Here is a 24,934-nt window from a genome sequence, read left to right as displayed (position 1 = left end):
TGTCTAATTTACCAGAGTTGCCAAACTCTTTCTTTACTTTTTTCTCCCCAATATAAACTTCTCCCAATTAATTTTGGGATCATATTTTGTTTCTGATTCCACACAACTTGCTGTAAAGCTCTTTTGTGCTTTTATTTGTAGGTAAGTGTTGACAGTCTGAATTTTTTCTTTCGTGACATTTTTTCTATTTTCTCTTGTTTTTATTAAGGAGGCAAGGTTACTGTCAGTGACCTAAGTAATGTTCTACAAAACACTGGATTCAACCTTGACGCAAAGGAAATCCAGGACTTGCAAACCCACCTACCAATTATTGGTGAGCCTTTAAGATGCCTTTATCTTGTAGACGATAACTCAGCTCATTCTGAAAGCTGTGAGGAAAGACATGTTCAGAAGAGAAAACTGAAAGCAGAGATACAATGTAGAGGCTGTTGCTGAAATCCAGATGATACAGCCTTATAAAAGTCCAGATAATAAGGGTCTTATTTAGGGAGCCATGTTGGTAATATATTGGGAAGACTGATCTGATGTGGTAGGTGAAAGGGAGGTAGAGAATAAAAGTGTGAATCAGAGGACTGTGGATCATGGGATTGCCTCAGAACAAAAAATGAAGTTGGGGGGGAAACAGAACAGAGAGAAAAATCCTTTTTAGGACATAATTGAAGTAATTACAGGAAATTTAGATACAAGGTATCAGCCAACTGAGTAAGATAAGGAAGAAAGATAAAGGAAAGGTAAAAAGAAAGAATTCGGAAAAGATAATATAAAGATACATACATAAGAATATAGACTGACCTTTTTTTGTTAAATAGCGTAACTGGGATGGAATCAGGGCTAAGATGAAGGGACTCAGACTGAAGAAAAGGAGGGGAGTAGTCTCTTCTTTCTTCATTGGAGAATCTTGTCTGGCATGAGGGCTGGTTTCAAGTTTCCTTTGTAATAGCATGGAACCCCAAGGACTAGAAAGATCTTTTACGAGAGTAAGATTTCATTGTTCAAGGATGAAGGTCATCAGTTTTAAATACATTTCTTTCTTTAATTAATTCATTCAGCAAACATTTATTGAGTGCCAACAATATGCCAGCATTGTGTTGTATTGCTTTATTTACTTGGCAACTGTTTATACTATTTCTGTACAATGTATTTATTATTAATAGATACATTAACCCCTTACTAGATATATATTTGCAGATATCTTCTCCCATTCAGTAGGTTGCCTTCTCATTTTGTTGATGGTTTCTTTTTATGTACAAAAGCATTTTAGTTTAATGTAATTCCATTTGAATATTTTTGCTTTTGTTTCCCTTGCCTAGGAGACACATCCAAAAAATATACATATTTCTAAGTTCAGTGTTGAAGAGCTTACTGCCTATGTTTTTTTTCTAGGATTTTTACAGTTTCAGGCCTTACAGTTAAGTCTTTAATCCATTTTGAATTTATCTTGGTATGTGGTTTAAGAAAATGTTTCAGGGGACTTCCTTGGTGGTCCAGTGGCTGATTCTGTGCTCCCAGTGCAGGGGGCCAGGGTTCAATCCCTGGTCAGGGAAGTAGGTCCCACATACCACAGCTAAGACTCGAGGCAGTCAAATGAATAAACAAATAAATAAATATTTTTTAAAAAAAGAAAATGTTTCAGATTTCCCAAACTACTTATTGAAAAGACTTGTGTATTTAATTTTTCAATTATCTTTGTTAAAGATACCTTATTATCTTTGTTATTGTTGTTGTTTAGTCTCTAAGTCCTGTCCAACTCTTTTGTGACCCCATGGACTATAGCCCACCAGGCTCCTCTGTCCATGGGATTTCCCAGGCAAGAATACTGGAGTGGGTTGCCATTGCCTTCTCCAGGGATCTTCCAACCCAGGGATCAAACCTGTGTCTCCTGAATTGGCAGGTGGATTCTTTACCACTGAGCCACTTAGCACACATACCTGAATCTAAATTCTGAATTTCTTACAGAAGATGAAAAGGTTGGCTTGGATGTGTTGATGGATGCAGCAAACACTTTTACAGGTGAGTAAGAATTGGTATCAGATGTTATAAAATTGAGATCTTGATGTTTTATAGAGAATTACTTACTTAACAGCAATAGTTTACTCTGTCCAGTCATTAGTCCACTCTGCTCTCATTTTCTGCTCTTTTATCTATTTATTGATAAGTTTGACTTATTGACACTAGTTTAGATTATTAGAGATTTAGAGAAAGTGTGGGCACTCTCCATAAGGAATATTAACTTGTCCAGTGTTTTGGCCAGTAATGTGCTCTCATTTCCCTAGTGTTTAAAAAAAATCAAAATATAGGTGAACACAATGAATCTTAATGTGAAGTTTTTGCATCAGGAAACAGTCAGTTCCATAATTCAGGTTAAGAAGCAGTAACAGAGATATTACTTGCCTGTAGACTCTACTTACCATCACGAGTCATTGTGCCTCTGTGTTACTCTATGCCAGATTGACCCATGCACAGGATAGAAATGTTATCTATCTTCTTATTTGAATTTAAAAAGCCTTTTCAAGTAATAGATTTCACAATAACTCTGTGTAAGTGAAGTCAGCTCATGTATTTAAACTTCATCCTGCAGTTAAAAGTAAGGTTGTACTGGATTATTTTTTTAAAATTTAGAAAAATTAGACCTCTTAATATTATCACCTGAAACAATTCCTGTCTATTCAAAGGAGACAAGGTAGAAGCCAGTGACTTTAAAACTGTGCTGGGAAACATGGGACTCGAGCTCACTGAAAAAGAACAGTTTCTGCTGTCAAAAACTCTGCCAATCTCTAGTGAGTAGTTAACATCCCATCATGGTGCTCAGAGAAATGTGATATTGTGGGCTTTGGGGTGAGAATTGTCCAATGCCCTGAGAAACCCCCTAAGAAAAATGCAGATCAGACATAAGAAACTTTGTCATTGTCACTTGTGTTTTCGTTTGGAAGTGAGAGACTTCTCTCTTTTCTATTCAGCCAGTGGTTAAATATTTTTTTATTTTAATAGCTACACGGCTAAATTGTTAGTCCTCTGAAAATGCACCCCACATCCTCAGTTCCTCCCCCAGTATCTCTCCCACCGTCCAGCAGCTAAACTGTAAACATGTAACAGCCAGGGAACCTTGTGGACCGTGTGCTTATATTGTCAACACCCGTTCTGATTGGTCAGTATCCCAGTGACTTAGTTCCTCAAAAGTTTCACCTCCTGGACACCTGTGTAGACTCACCCACAGAGACCCTAGAGGCCAGCCTGTGCTTCAACTGTACCTCCAGCCTAATTTGAGACCTCAACATATAGACATTCTTCCCCTGCCCCATAGTTCCCATCCCCCATTGTTCCCCAGGCAAGAGAGAGCCTCAGTTCAGGTCAGTCACTCAGTCATGTCTGACTCTTTGTGACCCCGTGGACTGCAGCACACCAGGCTTCCCTGACCATCATCAACTCCCAGAGCTTACTCAAACTTATGTCCATCGAGTTGGTAATGCCATCCAACCATCATCCTCTGTTGTACCCTTCTCCTCTTGCCTTCAACCTTTCCCAGCTTCAGGGTCTTTTCTAATGAGTCAGTTCTTCACATCAGGTGGCCAAAGTATTGGAGCTTCAGCTTCAGCATCAGTCCTTCCAATGAATATTCAGGACTGATTTCCTTTAGGATGGACTGGTTGGATCTCCTTGCAGTCCAAGGGACTCTCAAGAGTCTTCTCCAACACCACAGTTCAATTCTTAGGCCCTCAGCTTTCTTTATGTTCCAACTCTCACATCCATACATGACTACTGGAAAAAACCATATCTTTGACTAGACAGACCTTTATTGGCAAAGTAATGTCTCTGCTTTTTAATATGCTATCTAGGTTTGTCATAGCTTTTCTTACAAGAAGCAGGCATCTTTTAATTTCATGGCTGCAATCACCATCTGCAGTGATTTTGGAGCCCAAGAAAATAAAGTCTGTCCCTGTGAGAGAGCCTACACATCACTAAGGAAGTTAGTGACCTTAGTGGCAGAATTGACATCCTGGGCAGCAAATGCTCAATGCCTCCTGTGAATCCTCCCCACATACACCTGAGGCTATGACTACTCACTAGCATCCCCCCGCCCAACTGCTCTCACGGGGCCAGTTGTGAGAAATGCAACATTCTTAGGATATTGGCTCCAAGAAAGCAGGATAGAGATGCAGAAAGAAGCAAATGGACTGTAATGGAGATGACTGCCTGCGTATGCCAGGTACTGAGGGTTCTGTCCACTCTGCAGACACTCCTACCATAGAATGGAGGCCTCTCCCCAGAGGCAGATAACACCTGTGGGGATGAGTTAGGCTGCTAGCTGTCCCTTGTTCTCTGCCTCTGTTGAATTTCACCTCCATTTATGAAAAGATTTTGTTTAGAGAACAATTTTTTTTCATTTCGGTATTGTTTTATGTTACTGCTTGGGTTGCTACCTGTCTTTAATGTCATCCCTTTTTAGGATCTGTCATTAGATCTAAACATATACTTATAGGAATACGTCCTGGGCCTAGAGCATAGGCAAGGAAAAAAGAAAAAGGCAGAGGAGTCAAAGAGCCATTAAAGAAGAGAAGAATGAGAAGAAAGAATCTTGTGTGTGTGTGTCTGTGTGTGTGTGACCTGCATCAACTACTGCTGTGTGTTCCACATAAAGGATAGATTGAGAACAGTCCTTACCTTTTGTTATAATTTGAAAGTGAAATAGAATAATTTTTTAGGTGAATTGTGTAAAATTCTTATAAAATGACAAGAGCTTGTCCTTTTTCTTTTGACTTGAGTTTTACCATATCTTTCAGGAGATGGAAAGGTATATAAGAAAAGATTACTGAGTAGTGTGAAACCTCTCAAAGGTAAGAATCCTGAGAATAGCATCTAAAATTTATTGTGTTTTGCATCTGCTTTTTAAAATGTCTGATTAGAATTTTTCTCTTTCAATGTTCCACTAATGTACTGATACTGAATTTAGTCCTGGTAACCTACTATTCTTCTTTGGGTATAAGTACATTTGAAGAACTCATTGTTAGTAACATGTAGCAAGTTTGAAATTTTTATTTCATTAGGTTGGTTGTCTTTATCACAGTTCATATGTTTATCTAATTCTTCTTTTTCACCCATGATTACTTCAATTAAAAGCTACAGCACAGTGTTAAGAGAACATTTTCTCTTCTTGACTCCAATACTAACTCTCTGGGTTCACTTAAATGGCCAGTGTTTCACCCTCCACTTAGGGTGAAACTCAAAGATAGAATCCACTTAAAGACATAATCTCCCACTTCTTGGACTTGCTTGTATTTCTTATGTACATCCTCTTCTTTCCTAAGGGAAAAAAATCAGTGTCAATAAACTGGACACTCTAATGAAGAACATGGGAATTCAGCCTGAGAAAGAGGACTATGAAGATTTTCTGACCCATCTGCCGGTTGATGGTAAGTGTTTCAGATACCACTGTACCTAGGGGGAACCTTAGGGTTCCTACATAAAAGCTTCTGAAAGTAAACCTCTTTTTTAATCTCTTTTGAAAACTTATGAAATATTTCAAACATATATAAAAATAGAGACCAATATAACAAATACAGGCTAAAGTTAACAGATGTTATCATTTTACATGCACCTTCCTTTCCTCATTCTCTCCCTCCCACGTATACCTTTTCTTAAGTAAGATAAAGTTTAATTAATGACCCAATAAGTCCAATTAACCTTGATAAAAGTGTCAAAAAGGCAAAGTTAGGGTAATTCATTAGGAAGAAATTGCTGAGGGATGAGCCCCAGTCTAAGATTCCCTTATTAGAGTCTAACAAAGTTAGTGGCTTTGAATTTAAAAAAAAAATTAATAAAACTAATAAAAAGCAAGTTTCTGTAAGAAAGCTAGATAGCACATCTTTCAGCAGAGCCAGTACATGCCAATCAAAGTTGAACAAATTGCTCTTCTTCCTTCAGTGTTCTGTTCTCAGCTAGGGCTTGGCAGGTATAGCTAAGTTAGGCTGCTGCTACCAGGAAACATCTTCTATGTTACCCTTACCTCTATCTGGCCTTAACATAGGAAACAGTTTTAGCCTAGCTTCTGACCTCAACACAGGAAACAGTTTTAGCCTAGTTTGTAATTTAAAACTTCACTCTCCCTGGGTTTAATAATGCTGGTAGTCATGGTCCCTACATATTAGCTAGGAGTCCTCAAGATGATTCCTACCAGAAAAGATATTATTACCAATAAACTGTTTTTAGGGTCCTTGATTCAATAACACAGACAAAATTTTTTTCTAATCCAAAAGTGTGACTATTTCTGCACCATTGAAATTCATTTGTCTAGCTAGCACAAACTATGTACAAAACCCGAATGATAGACAAATTATACCTCATAGTATAAAGGAAATTAAGGCATGATCCCTGCTCTCATATAGTTTACAGTGCTGAAGGTTGGTGGTGGGGAACATAAGCAAAATTTAGAAAGTGGGAAGATAGCATACTGTTAAGCTTTAAGAGTCAGATGCTTACGTAAATAAATGACTTCAAGTTTCCAGATTCTATCTTGATTGAAATATGTTCCAGTTGTTGAGTTGGAAAAAAGGGAGAGGCCTCTTTTAATAGTATAGATTTAGATTTATACTATTTATATAAGTAGATTTAATAGTAATCCCTCTATCAGAAGGGATTGCTATTAAACTTGCTTCTTTACATTAAGGATTATTTGATACTATACAGAAAGTGATATTAATTAAATGAATGCTCATGCTAACATTTTGATCTTTCCTGTTTCTTGTGTATTTTGAGTTAAAAGAGTTACTAAAGAAAATCATGAAAAATAGATAAATTCCAATACTTTACAACTTAATTGTTTACAACTTACAAATTAAATGTTTTATAAAATTTTTCTCTAAGTTTTTTTCTGTGCCTGAATTGTCCTTTCTTACAGAGAATCAAATGGTTGATTTGGCTGTGGCAATGGATGATGCAAAAAATTTCACTGGTGAGTAAGCAGTTAGGGGGAAAAGGAATTCATTTTTAAGTAAGACCTTAATGCTTTATTTTTTCAAAAAAGATGTTTTTAAACAGCCATTTTTTCTTTGGGCTATTATTGACATGCTAAATTGACAAAAGACCCTGATGCTGGGAAAGATTGAAGGCAGGAGGAGAACAGGACAACAGAGGACGAGATGGTTAGATGGCATCACCAACTCAATGGATATGAGTTTGAGCAGGCTCCAGGAGTTGGTGATGGACAGGGAAGCTTGGCGTGCTGAGTCCATGGGGTCACAAAGAGTTGGACGTGACTGAGCAACTGAGCTGAAATCAACTGTCTACAAATTTAATGTTAAATGTTTCTTTTATAATCTGGTGTGGGATTTTCCCTGAATATAGCTGTATTATGTGATGTTTTTAATCAATAATGTTTTACACTTCACCATTGTTTTAAACAACCAAAAACCCAGGTCTCCTGCATTGCAGGTGGATTCTTTACCAGCTGAGCCACCCAGGGAGCCCAAAATATAGGTCAATACTGTCCAATCTCAAGGTAAGTTTTTGTAGGGTAGCTAGGAAATTCAGTTACTGTGTCTGAAGACCAAATAGTTCAGGAAACCTAATGGCTTTTGACTTATACCTGGAATTATGAAAACTTTTCTTTTGCTTGATTTAAAAGTATGAATTCTATTTCTGACTCAATCCACCCACCCACATGTCCTTTGAATCTACATAGTTTAACAAATTTCATAGTCAATTTTCTCGTCTAATTAAAGATGATGCCACATAGGTTATCTTTTTCATAGTTTGAAATCTTTAGTCCATTCCTAAAATTGCTGTTGTTGTTGTTCAGTCTATATGTTGTGTCTGACTCTTTACAACCCCAGAGACTGCAGCATGCCAGGCTCCTCTGTCCTCCACTATCTCTCCCAGTTTGCTCAAATTCATGCTGGTAATGCTATCTAACCATCTCATTCTCTGCTGCCCCCTCTCCTTTTGTTTTCAATCTTTCCCAGCATCAGAGTCTTTCCCTAAAATGAGTCCTAAAATTGTCACATGTTAATAATTCCTGTCTTTCCAAAGGAGAGAAGGTTAATGTCAGCGATCTGGACAATGTGATGAGGAGAATGGGGCTAGCACTCACTACTGAGGAGCAGAAGGAGCTGCTGAAAACTCTGCCAGTTCATGGTGAGGATTTAGCTCAGCCTGGGAAACTTAGAGTCATGGGCTTGTGTATGAAAACTGGTGAAATTATATATGTGTATTGTCCAATAAAACCTAAATTGTAAAACACAATCCTCACACGAGAAGAAATCTTGTTCCTTACATTTTAATACAGAAAATTGACAACATCTTTTGTTGTTCAGTTGCTAAGTCGTGTCTGACTGTGTGACTCCATGGACTGCAACACACCAGGCTTCCCTGTCCTTCACTGTCTCCCAGAGTTTGTTCAGAGTCAGGTCCGTTGAGTCAATGATGATATCTTTCACTAGTCTCCCACCATAATGGCTAAATTATCCTGTCTCTCTGGGAGCACTGTCTAATCTAAATCATGACCAAGTCAAAAAGGGAAGTTGAAGAAGAAACAGAAGGAAGGGAAAAGGAAGAAACAAAGAAGCAAGACTATTTTGAACTGAACAGATCAGTTCAGTTCAGTCACTCTGTCGTGTCTGACTCTTTGCGACCCCATGAACCACAGCACGCCAGGTCTCCCTGTCCGTCACCAACTCCCGGAGTCCACCCAAACCCATGTCCATTGAGTCAGTGATGCCATCCAACCATCTCATCCTCTGTCGTCCCGTTTCCTCCTGCCCTCAATCTTTCCCAGCATCAGGGTCTTTTCAAATGAGTCAGCTCTTCGCATCAGGTGGCCAAAGCATTGGATCTTCAGCTTCAGCATCAGTCCTTCCAATGAACACCCAGGACTGATCTCCTCTAGGATGGACTGGTTGGATCTCCTTGCAGTCCAAGGGACTTTCAAGAGTCTTCTCCAACACCACAGTTCAAAAGCATCAATTCTTCAGCGTTCAGCTTTCTTTATGGTCCAATGCTCATATCCATACATGACTACAGGCAAAACCACAGCTTTGATTAGACAGAAATTTTGTTGACAAAGTAATGTCTCTGCTTTTTTAATATGCTGTCTAGGTTGGTCATAACTTTCCTTCCAAGGAGTAAGCATCTTTTACTTTCATGGCTGCAATCACCATCTGCAGTGATTTTGGAGCCCAAAAAATAAAGTCAGCCACTGTTTCCACTGTTTCCCCATCTATTTCCCATGAATAGGTAGATTTATATCAGTGAAAGCTTCCTTCAGCTTTGGTTTCAATCTTACTTGAGGATAAAACAGAATAACTTCTAAACAAATCAGAAAGGAGTGGTTTTTTTCTCCTGAAATTATGGATGTTATGTTGTCTCTGTGCTGTCTTTGTTAATCTTTCCATCATTTAACTTATATTCTTAATTGTGTTTCATATTACAGCTGATGGAAAAGTATTTAAGAATAGATTGCTAAAAAGTGTGAAGGCCCTGAAAGGTGAGTGAAAAGTATGATGAAAGAACAAGTAAAAATAAAATCTTTAGCATTTTCTTTTAAATATTCCAAGTTTGCTTCCTGCCAATTTATTGATCCATTGTCATGACTCATAACCTCTCATTCTTCTTTGGGTGCACTGCCCTTTAAGATACAAGTTAAAGTATATTACTGTAGGAAGTTTCTAACACTGTTTTCTGGATAGAATCATATAAGTTGGTGGTTATTTCAATCACAAATCATTAGACTTACCCGAAAGTAAAAGTATAAGTCGCTCAGTTACGTCTGACTCTTTTGACCCCCTGAACTGTAGCCCACCAGGCTCCTCCAGATTTTCCAGTCAAGAATACTGGAGTGCATAGCCATTCCCTTATCCATGGGATCTTCCCAACCCAGGGATTGAACACAGGTCTCCTGCATAGCAGGCAGATTCTTTACCATCTGAGGTACCAGGGAAGCCCTAGACTTACCTATTCCTCTCTAAATGACCTCTCATGGAAAACAAAACAGAGTCCCCTGGATAGACATAAAGGAAGATATCCTATTTCCACTTTCTATACTAATTCACTGTAAACAATTATATTTTTAATTAGAAAAATATTAAACACAAAATTACAAGAAAATTATTTCTACCACTTATAAAAATTTATATAAAGAAGTAAAAGTCAAGTCCCAAGGATGTAATGTCCAACATGTTGACTGTGGTGAAGAATACCTTATTTTATATTTAAAAGTTGCTAAGAAAGTAGATCTTAAAAGTTCTTACCACAAGGGGGAAAAGTATGTAACTATATGTGGTGATGGAGGTGAACTAGATTTATTGTGGTGATCATTTTGCAACATATCCAAATTTTGAATAATTACATCATATACCTGAAATTAATGTTATATGCCAATTATATCTCATTTTTTAAAGTGAAAGTCTTCCACTTCCCACTGATCTAATCCCTCTCCATAAAGAATAAACACTGTTTACTGTTTAGCTTTGTCTCAATGGTTACCTTTCTGAATTTTTTCTTACTTTCAAATATCTTACAGACAAATCTAAATCTTGGGAGAGATATATGTTAATAGTTTCTTTGTGCCCTTGTGCTTTATTGTCCAATGAGGTTTCTGATGCATGATCATGATTGGCATTTTTCACTCTTAAGTGTCAATACTCTTGTTTTTATTCCATGCCCTTCTTTCCAAAGCACCAAGGGTCAAAATAAAAAAACTGGAATCTTTTGTGGAAAACATGGGAATTAGACTCAAAGATGAGGAACTTGAGGAACTAATGACCCAACTGTCAGCTGATGGTGAGTATCAGACATCTTTATGTTCTTCAGAGAAGCATTGAGCCCTTGTATTAGAACTGCTGTAAGTAGCCTTTTTAGTACCATAATGAAGTAAGTGTAAAAAGAAAGACTTAATCTTGACTCATGAAGAAATATCATCTCCAAAAACACTTTTGAAAAAGCACGTTGGGAATGTTGCTTGCAGGACTCAGCCATACCTGGGAATACCACATACTTAACGAGTTAAAGAAAAATGAATTTTTAAATTTCACTCATAAGGGAACATGGTAATAAGGGAACATTTAAGAAAGTCAAAAGTCAGATGATGAACTAGGAGAAAATGATAAGGTCCCTAAGGCAGAAAAAGCCCTCATACATTGATTAAAACATACTGACAATAGAAAAATAGGCAAATATTCATAAAAGAGGAAATCTAAAAGTCTAATAACATATGAAAAGATATTTAACCTCACAAGTAATCATGAAAATACTAAATAAAGCAAGGCATGGAAATATTTTCAGTTCTCAGGCAAAAATTAATAAGACTGAGAACATTTAGTTCTGGTGAGAGTGAAGGGAAAGGGACTTACTGATACATTTGGGTAAAAGTTGCCATTGCTCTTGGAAAAATCATTTGGCAGTACTTTGGGGGGGGAAAAAACATCCCTTTTCCCTGGTGAATCTAGCCTACATGCTTCTTCTGTAATATATGGTATTTCTTTTTGCTGAGGTCTGGTCCCTATTCCGTCACTAACTTGCTGACAGTTTAACCCTACTGAATCTAAATTTCTTCACATGTAAAACAAGGGGTTGAATTAAATTATTTTCTATGGTAATTTCTTGCCCTGAAATAATTTAGATAATGCATATAAAGGTCTTACTTTGGTGTCTAGAATACTCAGTAAATGTTGATCATGATGACAGTGGTAGTGGTGAAGATGACAGGGAAGATGGAGAAAATGTTGAAGAAGAAAAGGAAATTCTATGATCTATGAATCAATATTGCCTGTTATATAAATATAAGTCCTAAAAGAATAAATATTTGTTACAAATTATGACCTTCATATAGATACATAAGGTAAAAATACAACTTAGAACATTTTACATGAAATAGCACTGAGCTCACTGGCTTCCTTCTCCACTACTCCTGTTCTTATTCCTGGCAACTTTAATATCCTCTATATAGATCAGAGGCCATAAACCTCTTCCACAGTCTGATTAATTGGACCCCTTCTGAAAAATAATATTTTTAAATGCATAAAATAGAATACATAAAATTACCAAGAAGCTAATTATATTAAAATACAATTTCTCAAAACATTAGTGAAATAAAGTATTAGTACTTATTAATACATTTAACAGTTTCTGGTGTGATCACTCACCTAGAGCCAGACATCCTAGAATGTGAAGTCAAGTGGGCTTTAGGAAGCATCACTATGAGCAAAGCTAGTAGAGGTGATAGAATTCCAGTTGAGCTATTTCAAATCCTGAAAGATTGTGCTGTGAAAGTGCTGCACTCAATATGCCAGCAAATTTGGAAAACTCAGCAGTAGCCACAGGACTGGAAAAGGTCAGTTTTCATTCCAATCCCAAAGAAAGGCAATCCCAAAGAATGCTCAAACTACTGCACAATTGCACTCATCTCACACACTACAAAGTAATGCTCAAAATTCTCCAAGCCAGGCTTTAACAGTATGTGAACTGTGAACTTCCAGATGTTTAAGCTGGTTTTAGAAAAGGCAAAGGAACCAGAGATCAAATTGCCAACATCTGCTGGATCATCAAAAAAGCAAGAGAGTTCCAGAAAAACATATATTTCTGCTTTATTGACTATGCCAAAGCCTTTGACTGTGTTTTCCACAACAAACTGTGGGAAATTCTTCAAAAGATGGGAATACCAGACCACCTGACCTGCCTCCTGAGAAATCTGTATGCAGGTCAAGAAGCAACAGTTAGAACTGGACATGGAACAAAAGACTGATTCCAAATCACGAAAGTAGTATGTCAAGGCTGTATATTGTCACCCTGCTTATTTAATTTATATGCAAAGTACATCATGAGAAACACTGGGCTGGAGGAAGCACAAGCTGGAATCAAGATTGCTGGGAGAAATATCAATAACTTCAGATATGCAGATAACACCAGGCTTAGGGCAGAAAGTAAAGAAGAACTAAAGAGCCTCTTGATGAAAGTAAAAGAGGAGAGTAAAAAAGTTGGCTTAAAACTCAACATTCAGAAAACTAAGATCATGGCATCTGATCCCATCACTTCATGGCAAATAGATGGGGAAACAGTGGAAATAGTGACAGACTTTATTTTGGGGGCTCCAAAATCACTGCAGATGGTAACTGCAGCCATGAAATTAAAAGACACTTGCTCCTGGGTAGAAAAGCTATGACCAACCTAGACAGCATATTAAAAAGCAGAGACATTACTTTGCCACCAAAGATTTGTCTAGTTAAAGCTATGGTTTTTCTAGTAGTCATGTATGGATGTGAGAGTGGGACTATAAAGAAAGCTGAGTGCCAAAGAATTGATGCTTTTGAACCATGGTGTTGGAGAAGACTTTTGAGAGTCCCATGGAGAGCAAGGAGACCCAACCAGTCCATCCCAAAGGAAATCAGTCCTGGATATTCATTGGAAGGACTGAGGCTGAAGCTGAAAATCCAATACTTTGGCCCCTTGATGTGAAGAACTGACTCATTGGAAAAGACCCTGATGTTGGGAAAGATTGAAGGTGGGAGAAGGGGATGACAGAGGATGAGATGGTTGGATGGCATCACCGACTCAATGGACATGAGTTTGAGTAAACTCCGGAGATGGTGAAGGACAGGGAGGCCTGGCATGCTGCAGTCCATGAGGTCGCAAAGGGTTGGACACAACTAAGCAACTGAACTGAACTTAACTGAACAAGTTCTAGTACCAGGTCTAATAATTATTGTCATTTTAAAGTAGTGAAGAGCATAAGTAACTTTTCAATATATTTGCATCAACTATCATGTGATATGAAAATGGTAGTGATTTATTATCAATAGTAACAAAGTCACAGGTTCTTCTACTACTACTATGGTTTGTGGATTACATGAATAAATAAAGAAAATGCTAAATTTAAGTTAGTGATTAATGAAAATAAAGATGCATTTTACAGGGAGTCCTTCAGCTTGAATGGAAAAAAATCTATACATACAGGATCCACGGACCCCAGATTAAGACTCTTGTTATGGGATTTCCCTGCAGTCCAGTGGGTTAGAGTCTATGCTTTCATTTCAGGGGATACAGGTTAGACCTCTGTCAGGGACCTAAGATCCCACATGCCACAGAGTGCAGCCAAAAAGAACCAAAAAAGAATTTAAAAAAAGAACTCCTGGTACAGATCACCCATCCAACAGCCTGACCTGCTGTTCCTTGACCTGTTTAACTTCAATCATCTTTTCCTTTGATGACATTAATCTTGTCCTTGCCTAATACTTCATCACCCTGAAAATATTTATTTTATATATCCACTGTCTACCCATTATCCTTCATTTACAATGCAAGCTGTTCTACCATAACACAATGTAGGAATGCCGGAGAAATCTCCCATTCTGTGCAAGTACACTGAAGTAGCTGAGCTTATGGGGGAAACTGAGAAAGCCCATTCAAAATCTATGCCAGTTTGTAAGCAGAGCACTAACAAAAGCAGCAGTTGATACTGTGTGAAGTTTGAAAAACCCAGGTAAATAGCTCAGAGTAGTTGGAAGCCATTCAAAAATATACACATACACACAACCCCCAAAAAGAGTTAAGCTGACATGCAGCTCTGAAATAATGTAGATGGAAGTAGAATTCTGAGCCAGTGAACCTGATTCTTCCTCATATGTTATAGGCACTTATTTTTTAATTTTATTAAAATAAAGCTGAGAGGGCCCCTACTATAGCCAGTCCAGGTTTTTTGTTTTTGTTTTTGTTTTTGCTTTTCCTGCTGAGGTTTATAATTCTGATTCTCTTACTTAGGAAAAATTATGTATGAACTAATACAACTTCCACATTATTGTGACATTATTCCATTTACCAATTGAATATAAAGAATTGGTGCTATTGAACATGGGGTGTAGCAGAATGTAGAAATCCAACTCTAGCTACTCTCCATCCTTATGTAGGCCTTCAGTGCCTTAACTCAATCAGTCTTTCATTATTCAACTCCTCCCCATATGTCCTTGTTTGCTTCCTTAAATTAGATTCAATACTTCAACATTATATAACCTTAAAGACTCTCAAAACTCCTAACAAACTTGCTTGGCAAAACCCCAGCCATCGCCTTACTCTATACTTGCTCCTGAAAAGCTTTAACATTGCGGAAGAAAATCACGAAACTGCACTAATAGAACTCACTTGAACACATTGGCCATGAATATCAAGTCAGTCCTTAATGAGGCCAAAGTCCCTACTACCTTTTCCAACTAAATTCACTTTTCTCACTCAGATAATTTCACCACTTCTCTCTTCAAATTTCCAACACCTCCTCATCTCAGACTTCATAGAGAAAAAAGATTCAGTTAGATAAGAATAACCTCCTCCTTGATATCTACGAACCTACCTATTTCTATGCCCACATGCCCTGCTTTCATCTTGTTATAAAGGAATCTCTGCTCCCACTGTGAGCCAACCCTTCCATTTGTGCCTTGAATCTCATTTCCACTTACCTTTCAAAGACTTAACTCCTGTAATTTTGCTCTTTCTCTCCTGCATCATCAGTGTCTCCCTTTCTGCTGGATCTCTGTATTCCACTGACAGGGAACTATGTCTCTTATTCACCTTGTCCCTGGCCAGCTCCTACTAGATCAGTTCCTCTTCACAGCGGAACCTCTCAAAAAGCTGACATTACTCATTATCTTTACTTCCTAACCTCCCATTCACTCTCCATTGCTCGCTTCCCTGCCAGGGAGCTGAACCAACTCTCAATCATCAGTGACCTCTTAACAAGCTTCATGATCAGTTTTCTGTTCTTATTTACTTGATATCTCAGCTTTTGACATAGTGACTATCCCTTCTTTATCGAAACATTTTTTATTTCAGACTTTCAAACCTTCATATCTATCTGATTTTCTTCTTTTTCACTGACAGCTTCTTCTCAGTTTCCTTTTCTGACTCCCTCCCTTCAAGGTCTCTGAATAACAAAGTGCCCCAGAGCTAGACCCTTAGCTGTCTTTTTTTAAATCTACATCCTCTTTTTATGAGATTTCATCCAGTCTCATTGGGCGACATATTGTCTTTGAGCTGATAAAAGCAAATTTATATCTCCAGGGCAACCTCCCTAAGTCAGGAATGGTATATCAAACTAGTTATTTATTTGGTATCTCCACTTGGATGTCCAAAAGGCACCACAGATTTAATGGACTTATTTAATTCCCCTAAAAAGTCTCAAGCCCTCTCCTCCACCTCCCCCCCGCCCCGCCCCCCACCCCATTTCAGTAATGTCATTTCGTCTATCCTGTTGTCGTTTTTTGGAGGGAAGGGGAGGAAAGACTAGATTTCATTTCTTTTTTCCCCTCTCATTCCACATTCAAATCTAGGCTGTACTTGAAAAATAGGTCCCAAATCCATCCATTATCACCATCTTTACTGCCATAACCATAGCCCTAGCCACCGTCATCTCTTTCCTGGGCCACTAAAACAGACTACTATCTAGTCCTCATTCCTCCAATTTCCCCATCCTGCATAGAATAGCTAAAGTGATCCTTTGAAAGCTGAAATCAGATCAAATTACTCCCCTTCTTCTAGGCCTCCAGACATTCATTGCAACCAGAATAAAATCCAAGCTTTATCATCATGGCCTACAAGGCCCTGCATAATTTGGCACCTTTCACACTGGCTTTCTCTCTCTCTCTCAATCATGTCAAATTCATTCCCATTTTAGGCCTATCGCACATACCGTTTTTCTGCTTGGAATGTTCTTCTCTCAGTTCTTCACATGACTCTCGTCATCATGCAGGCCTCAACCCAAATAGATACACATCAGAGAGGGCTTTCCTCAGCCCCCTGTCTAAAGCAATCCCACCCACTATTACACTTTAGTTATATTGCCCTGTTTCATCTTTTTTTTAACTTTTTTCTTTTTAGCTTTTTAAATTTTTTTGCTTTTTATTTTGTGCTGTTTCATCTTTGGTAGCATCTTAACAATACCTCAAAAAAATAGTACCTTTCTGCTCATTTGTTTACATGCTCATTGTCTGTTTCCCTCTACCAGATGTACACTCCATAATAGCAAGAACTCTGCCACTGTGTTTACTCTTGTATCCCCAAAGCCTAGCCAAGTGCCTTGCACACAGAGGTACTCCTAAGTACTTGTTGTTGTTTAGCCACCAAGTCATGCCCGACTCTTTTGTGACCCCATGGACTGAACTGTAGCCCTTGAGGTTCCTCTGTCCATAGGATTTCCCAGGCAAGAATACTGGAATGGGTTGCCATTGCCTTCTCCAGATCTTCCCAGTGCAGGGATCAAACCTGCATCTCTTGTATTGGCAGTTAGATTCTTTTCCACTGAGCCACCAGGGAAGCAAAGTGTTTGTTGATTAATAACTAATACAGATACTCAGGGTTAGGTTTATTTGTCCTGTCTTCCTACACTTACTTGTAACCAAACACTTCTTTTAAAATTTTTATTCATTTTATTTTATTTATTGTTGGCTATGCTGGGTCTGCTGCCGTGCGCAGGCTTTCTCTAGTTGCATAAAGTGGGAGCTACCCTTTCTTGTGGTGCTTGGGCTTCTCATTGCAGTGGTTTATCTTGTTGTGGAGCACAGGTTCTAGGCTCATAGTCTCAGGAGTTGTGTCACATGGGCTTCGTTGTTCCATGGCGAGTGGAATCTCCCCAGGGGTCGAACCCATATCCCCTGCACTGGCAGCTGGATTCTTAACCACTGTGCCACCAGGGAAGTCCTACCAATCACTTAGTAATTTAACTTTATTCTAGTAGCCTCTAAAAGCAAATAGGAAAATACAAGAATGATTTATTACAGACTGCAAGCTTTATTTCTAAGATAATACTGTTATCTCTAAGGATAAGTTCATAAAATTCTAAGGAAAATTAGAAAAAAGATTATTGAATTCATACTTTCAGAACTTTATGCATCCTAAGTGTGAATCTCAGTAGCATTAGCTTCTCTGATTATGAAGTTTATTTCCCTTTCCTTACAGGTAATAATACAGTTGGTCTGAATGATTTGATGGATGCTATCAGTTATATCAAGGGTGAGTTGCAAGCTATGATGAAGAGATATTATAAATAGCATCTTACTATTTTGCACTTGGTGAAGAAAAATATATTCCCTTATAAATGTTTAAATTCTTTCATATGTGTTCCATTTTTGTGGATGCTGCTGAAATTCAGTAAATAACATTTAATATGGGCTTATATGTCAATATCCATTAAATTCTCTGACATTTCCCTGGAAGAATTCTTCAACATAGTTATAGATCTCAAGAGCCACAGAATTATTCCTTTTCCCCATTAGCCCCAATCCTAGAAATGTATCCTCTGGAAATAACTTAACTGAATAAAAGAAAAAAAATCTCTTTCTAAAGACCTTCAGAGAAATTTGAAACAGCCTAAATATCTAACAGTTATGGGAATTACCACATCAACCAAGGTAAGTCAGGCTTATGGGATATCATGTGTTGAAATGTTAACTGTAAAAATTATGTAGCAACTTGGAAACAAGTTTATGAAGTAATTAAATTACATTAGGTTGGAAAAACAGGATACAAAGTTATATGTATGTTAGATTTCCACATTATGAAAGACCAGAAATGGAATATGAAAAACTAAAAATGGTTTTGTGGTGGGGTGATATATTTTTCCCACTTTATAATAATCTTAAATGTTATTACATTATTTTTACAATGAATGAGAAAAAAGTTACTTCTATGTTGAGATGAATGAAATTCTTGAAATGCCAAGTGCTCAGAGAAGCAAACTCCAGGTAAACGTTTCCTTTTTCCCCTATCAAGGTCATACTACGTTAACTTTTCTTTAATTGGAGGATAATGGCTTTACAATGTTGTGTTGGTTTCTGCCATACAACAACATGAATCAGCCATAAGTATACATGTGTCCCCTTCTCCTAAACTTCCCTCCCACCACCCCTATCTACTCCACCCACCTCCGCCGTAAATCACAGAGCACTGGGTTGAGCACCCTGTGTTACATAAAAACTTCTCAAACTTTTTTTTAATAAATTTAAAACTGGTCTATAGAAAAAACTTAACTTTCCAGTAGAGTGGCAGGAAGAGAAAAAAAAAAAAACAAATCTATATGTAGCTTAATTTGCTACATTCAATTTTGCAATAACCCATCAGTGAATTCTTTTTTGTAACCACTTTCTGATTGATTTTCTGAACCAGAACTTAAAACAGGATTTTTTTTTCTGATTTTCCTGATTATTCTGGATACACAGAGGAAATGTTATATATAAGCACAAATGGTGTTTTTCATCTTTTGTAGATAGTCATATAATATTTCTGCAACTTATTTCTCATGTTTTCTAAGGAGAGGTGATTGATATCCCAGACTTAGACAACTTTCTAGCAAATGAGGGGATTGAGCTCAATGAAGAAGAAAAGAAGAAACTGATGCCTCATTTGACATTCAATGGTGAGCTGCTTTTTTTCAATTCTGTTAGAAGTTTTCTTGTTATCTTGTATGTAAGATCCTTAGAAATGATCCTTATCTTTTGTATCACTTAGAACAATGCTTCTCAAACTTGAATGCGAATGAATCACCTGGGCATCTTGTTAAAATGCAGATTGTGATTCAGGTCTGAAGTATAGCTTAAGAAATCCTGCATTTCTAACAAGCTCCCAGATAGTGGCAACGTGGCTGATCCAAGGTCCACACTTTGCCTGTCAAGGACCTAAAACGTAGAGAAATGATATATTAAGACTGTGCCTGGCCTTTTATTTCTTAAGTCACAAGTACAACCAAGTTATTATGTGCCTGCCATCCCAAAAACAAGAAGGAAAAATATTAGAGTAATTGAAATTAGCATATAAAAATGAGTATTATGGAGAGTATTAGGGAAAGCAGGGGACTTAGGGATTGGGTGGTTTGCTTATTGATTTTTATTATTGCTTATTGAGTCTAGTTGCATGATTTATCTGCTGGCTTTGCATTTTATAATTACTTTAGCTTAGTCTTTTTACTTCTATTACTCTCTTTGTTGTTCTGATACAAATTAAGAAAGAAAAAGATGATCTAGGAGCATTTGGGGAGTAGCAGTTCTAACTAGAATGATGTTGCTAGAAAGCTTATGCACAGCTCAGGCCTTGAATGCAAAGATTGTATATCAGTTTATTCAAATAACAAACATTATTTGATCACTGAATATGTCCAGGAACTAAAATGGTAAAGAAGGGAGTACCTGTGTTAAGCCCAACTGACAATAGGAAATAAAACACAACCATTATGTTCTCAAACAATGGTTTTAATAAATTTGAACCTATTCACTGCAAACATCTCCAGTTTCTATTTTTTCCAGTTTATCATTTCTTCTTATTCAGGAAGATACACTATATCTCCCTCTCTGCTCTTCAGGTGAAGAGGTTCTTCTTACCCCTTCCAGATCCATTCCTCTTCACCTGATTTTCTCCCACTTCTTCAAAAAATATTTTTTATAGAGAGATAGTTGGTATATTGTATTAGTTTCAGGTATACAATATAATGATGCAATATTTGTAGAAAAGTTATTTATTTCATAATTCAACACTTTCAGTTTCATCTATTTCTCTCTAAAGTAGCATATACTCCTCCATTCCTTTTAAAAACTAACCTTGACTTGGTTCTGGTTCTTCTGCCTTATAATTATGATCATTCACCATTCATTTTTTCTGGAGCCCCCAAAAAATAGTCAGCCACTGTTTCCACTGTTTCCCCATCTATTTGCCATGAAGTGATGGGGCCAGATGCCATGATCTTAGTTTTCTGAATGTTGAGCTTTAAGCCAACTTTTTCACTCTCCTCTTTCACTTTCATCAAGAGGCTCTTTAGTTCTTTTTCACTTTCTGCCATAAGGGTGGTGTCATCTGCATATCTGAGGTTATTGAAATTTATCCCGGCAATCCTGATTCCAGCTTGTGCTTCCTCCAGCCCAGCGTTTCTCATGATGTACTGTGCATCTAAGTTAAATAAGCAATTTTTCCAACATTGAACCAATTTGTGATACTATCATGTATAGAGGAAACCCAGAAATTCTCCTATATCTAGGGACTCTTGGATAGGTTAGGGGAAGGACACATATTTCTCCTACTAACCATAGTTCTGACTTGCTACTTTGAATTCTCTGCTTTGCATTCCTTCTACTATGCTCTTGTCTTTTTTTCATTCTGTTTTTCCACTGGATGCTAATTCCATCATTTCTCAACTCAAGGCTGGCTTGGCCGCTTATTTTACTGAAACTGCTTAAAATTAAATAATAGGTCCTTATTCTCACAGATTCTGCTACCCTTCCTTCTTTAGGGGAATTTTCACTTTTTTTTCTGTTCCTCAAGTTCCAGCCTCCCCTTTTATTGCTGAGGAGGGAAGACTGAAAATATATTCAGAGTTTTGGAGAGAGAAAGAGAGAAAGAAATATGTGCTGTTAGTCTTGAAACAAGAGTAATATGTGTAATATTTTATATTACACATATGTATAATATTTTACCAGTTACATATGTGTAATATATTACAAATATGTGTAATATTTTATAGACACCAAAAATTACTTCCTTGTCAGAATTCTTTTCTTTTTTTCTTGTTTTTTTTTTTTCATTTATTTTTATTAGTTTGAGGCTAATTACTTCACAACATTTCAGTGGGTTTTGTCATGCATTGACATGAATCAGCCATGGAGTTACATGTATTTCCCATCCTGATCCCCCCTCCCACCTCCCTCTCCACCCGATTCCTCTGGGTCTTCCCAGTGCACCAGCCCCGAGCACTTGTCTCATGCATCCCACCTCGGCTGCTGATCTGTTTCACTATAGATAATATACATGCTGTTCTTTTGAAACATCTCACCCTCGCCTTCTCCCACAGAGTCCAAAAATCTGTTCTGTGCATATGTGTCTCTTTTTCTGTTTTGCATATAGGGTTATCATTACCATCTTTCTAAATTCCATATATATGTGTTAGTATACTGTAATGGTCTTTATCTTTCTGGCTTACTTCACTCTGTATAATGGGCTCCAGTTTCATCCATCTCATTAGAACTGATTCAAATGAATTCTTTTTAATGGCTGAGTAATATTCCATGGTGTATATGTACCACAGCTTCCTTATCCATTCGTCTGCTGATGGGCATCTAGGTTGCTTCCATGTCCTGGCTATTATAAACAGTGCTGTGATGAACATTGGGGTGCATGTGTCTCTTTCAGATCTGGTTTCCTCGGTGTGTATGCCCAGAAGTGGGATTGCTGGGTCATATGGCAGTTCTATTTCCAGTTTTTTAAGAAATCTCCACACTGTTCTCCATAGCGGCTGTACTAGTTTGCATTCCCACCAACAGTATAAGAGGGTTCCCTTTTCTCCACACCCTCTCCAGCATTTATTGCTTGTAGACTTTTGGATGGCAGCCATCCTGACTGGCGTGTAATGGTACCTCATTGTGGTTTTGATTTGCATTTCTCTGATAATGAGTGATGTTGAGCATCTTTTCATGTGTTTGTTAGCCATCTGTATGTCTTCTTTGGAGAAATGTCTGTTTAGTTCTTTGGCCCATTTTTTGATTGGGTCATTTATTTTTCTGGAGTTGAGCTGGAGGAGTTGCTTGTATATTTTTGAGATTAATCCTTTGTCTGTTGCTTCGTTTGCTATTATTTTCTCCCAATCTGAGGGCTGTCTTTTCACCTTGCTTGTAGTTCCCTTTGTTGTGCAAAAGCTTTTAAGTTTCATTAGGTCCCATTTGTTTATTTTTGCTTTTGTTTCTAATATTCTGGGATGTGGGTCATAGAGGATCCTGCTGTGATTTATGTCGGAGAGTGTTTTGCCTATGTTCTCCTCTAGGAGTTTTATAGTTTCTGGTCTTACGTTTAGATCTTTAATCCATTTTGAGTTTATTTTTGTGTATGGTGTTAGAAAGTGTTCTAGTTTCATTCTTTTACAGGTGGTTGACCAGTTTTCCCAGCACCACTTGTTAAAGAGGTTGTCTTGTTTCCATTGTATATCCTTGCCTCCTTTGTCGAAGATAAGGTGACCATAGGTTCGTGGATTTATCTCTGGGCTTTCTATTCTGTTCCATTGATCTATATTTGTCTTTGTGCTAGTACCATACTGTCTTGATGACTGTGGCTTTGTAGTAGAGTCTGAAGTCAGGCAGGTTGATTCCTCCAGTTCCATTCTTCTTTCTCAAGATTACTTTGGCTATTCGAGGTTTTTTGTATTTCCATACAAATTGTGAAATTATTTGTTCTAGTTCTGTGAAAAATACCATTGGTAGTTTGATAGGGATTGCATTGAATCTATAGATTGCTTTGGGTAGAATAGCCATTTTGACAATATTGATTCTTCCAATCCATGAACACGGTATGTTTCTCCATCTGTTTGTGTCCTCTTTGATTCCTTTCATCAGTGTTTTATAGTTTTCTATGTATAGGTCTTTTGTTTCTTTAGGTAGATATACTCCTAAGTATTTTATTCTTTTTGTTGCAATGATGAATGATATTGTTTCCTTAATTTCTCTTTCTGTTTTCCCATTGTTAGTGTATAGGAATGCAAGGGATTTCTGTGTGTTAATTTTATATCCTGCAACTTTACTATATTCATTGATTAGCTCTAGTAATTTTCTGGTAGAGTCTTTAGGGTTTTCTGTGTACAGGATCATGTCATCTGCAAACAGCGAGAGTTTCACTTCTTCTTTTCCTATCTGGATTCCTTTTCCTTCTTTTTCTGCCCTGATTGCTGTGGCCAAAACTTCCAACACTATGTTGAATAGTAGTGGTGAGAGTGGGCACCCTTGTCTTGTTCCTGATTTCAGGGGAAATGCTTTCAATTTTTCACCATTGAGGCTGATGCTTGCTGTGGGTTTGTCATATATAGCTTTTATTATGTTGAGGTATGTTCCTTCTATTCCTGCTTTCTGGAGAGTTTTAATCATAAATGGATGTTGAATTTTGTCAAAGGCTTTTTCTGCATCTATTGAGATAATCATATGGTTTTTATCTTTCAATTTGTTAATGTAGTGTATTACATTGATTGATTTGCAGATATTAAAGAATCCTTGCATTCCTGGGATAAAGCCCACTTGGTCATGGTGTATGATTTTTTTAATATGTTGTTGGATTCTGTTTGCTAGAATTTTGTTAAGGATTTTTGCATCTATGTTCATCAGTGATATTGGCCTGTAGTTTTCTTTTTTTGTGGCATCTTTGTCTGGTTTTGGAATTAGGGTGATGGTGGCCTCATAGAATGAGTTTGGAAGTTTACCTTCTTCTGCAATTTTCTGGAAGAGTTTGAGTAAGATAGGTGTTAGCTCTTCTCTAAATTTTTGGTAGAATTCAGCTGTGAAGCCATCTGGTCCTGGGCTTTTGTTTGCTGGAAGATTTCTGATCACAGTTTCGATTTCCTTGCTTGTGATGGGTCTGTTAAGATCTTCTATTTCTTCCTGGTTCAGTTTTGGAAAGTTATACTTTTCTAAGAATTTGTCCATTTCTTCCAAGTTGTCCATTTTATTGGCATAGAGCTGCTGGTAGTGGTCTCTTATGATCCTTTGTATTTCAGTGTTGTCTGTTGTGATCTCTCCATTTTCATTTCTAATTTTGTTAATTTGGTTCTTCTCTCTTTGTTTCTTAATGAGTCTTGCTAATGGTTTGTCAATTTTGTTTATTTTTTTCAAAAAACCAGCTTTTAGCTTTGTTGATTTTTGCTATGGTCTCTTTAGTTTCTTTTGCATTTATTTCTGCCCTAATTTTTAAGATTTCTTTCCTTCTGCTAACCCTGGGGTTCTTCATTTCTTCCTTCTCTAATTGCTTTAGATGTAGAGTTAGGTTATTTATTTGGCTTTTTCTTGTTTCTTGATGTAAGCCTGTAATGCTATGAACCTTCCCCTTAGCACTGCTTTTACAGTGTCCCATAGGTTTTGGGTTGTTGTGTTTTCATTTTCATTCATTTCTATGCATATTTTGATTTCTTTTTTGATTTCTTCTATGATTTGTTGGTTATTCAGAAGCATGTTAT

At 37.4% G+C, this 24,934-nt stretch overlaps 1 protein-coding gene across 17 annotated transcripts in view; it reads left to right on the top strand.

Annotated features, from left to right (window-relative positions):
• The window catches only part of EFCAB3 (EF-hand calcium binding domain 3), a 419,723-nt gene that overhangs the window by 344,809 nt on the left and 49,980 nt on the right, over positions 1 to 24,934 (top strand). For 16 of the 17 annotated variants that reach the window (XM_070479568.1, XM_070479567.1, XM_070479577.1 and 13 more), the window contains 11 exons: positions 209 to 313; positions 1,957 to 2,010; positions 2,673 to 2,777; positions 4,779 to 4,832; positions 5,304 to 5,408; positions 6,893 to 6,946; positions 8,023 to 8,127; positions 9,422 to 9,475; positions 10,666 to 10,770; positions 17,926 to 17,979; positions 19,277 to 19,381. In XM_070479568.1, coding sequence (XP_070335669.1) covers positions 209 to 313; positions 1,957 to 2,010; positions 2,673 to 2,777; positions 4,779 to 4,832; positions 5,304 to 5,408; positions 6,893 to 6,946; positions 8,023 to 8,127; positions 9,422 to 9,475; positions 10,666 to 10,770; positions 17,926 to 17,979; positions 19,277 to 19,381 — 900 coding nt within the window. Of the gene's footprint in view, positions 1 to 208; positions 314 to 1,956; positions 2,011 to 2,672; positions 2,778 to 4,778; positions 4,833 to 5,303; positions 5,409 to 6,892; positions 6,947 to 8,022; positions 8,128 to 9,421; positions 9,476 to 10,665; positions 10,771 to 17,925; positions 17,980 to 19,276; positions 19,382 to 19,473; positions 20,655 to 24,934 lie in introns of those variants that run through there. The other variant, XM_070479581.1, reaches the window with a different exon arrangement.

The sequence above is a fragment of the Odocoileus virginianus genome, chromosome 17 (genome assembly GCF_023699985.2).
Source record: "Odocoileus virginianus isolate 20LAN1187 ecotype Illinois chromosome 17, Ovbor_1.2, whole genome shotgun sequence".
NCBI lineage: Eukaryota > Metazoa > Chordata > Mammalia > Artiodactyla > Cervidae > Odocoileus > Odocoileus virginianus.
Note: the sequence above shows the minus strand (reverse complement) of the source record. Positions and strands in the feature narration are given on the sequence as shown.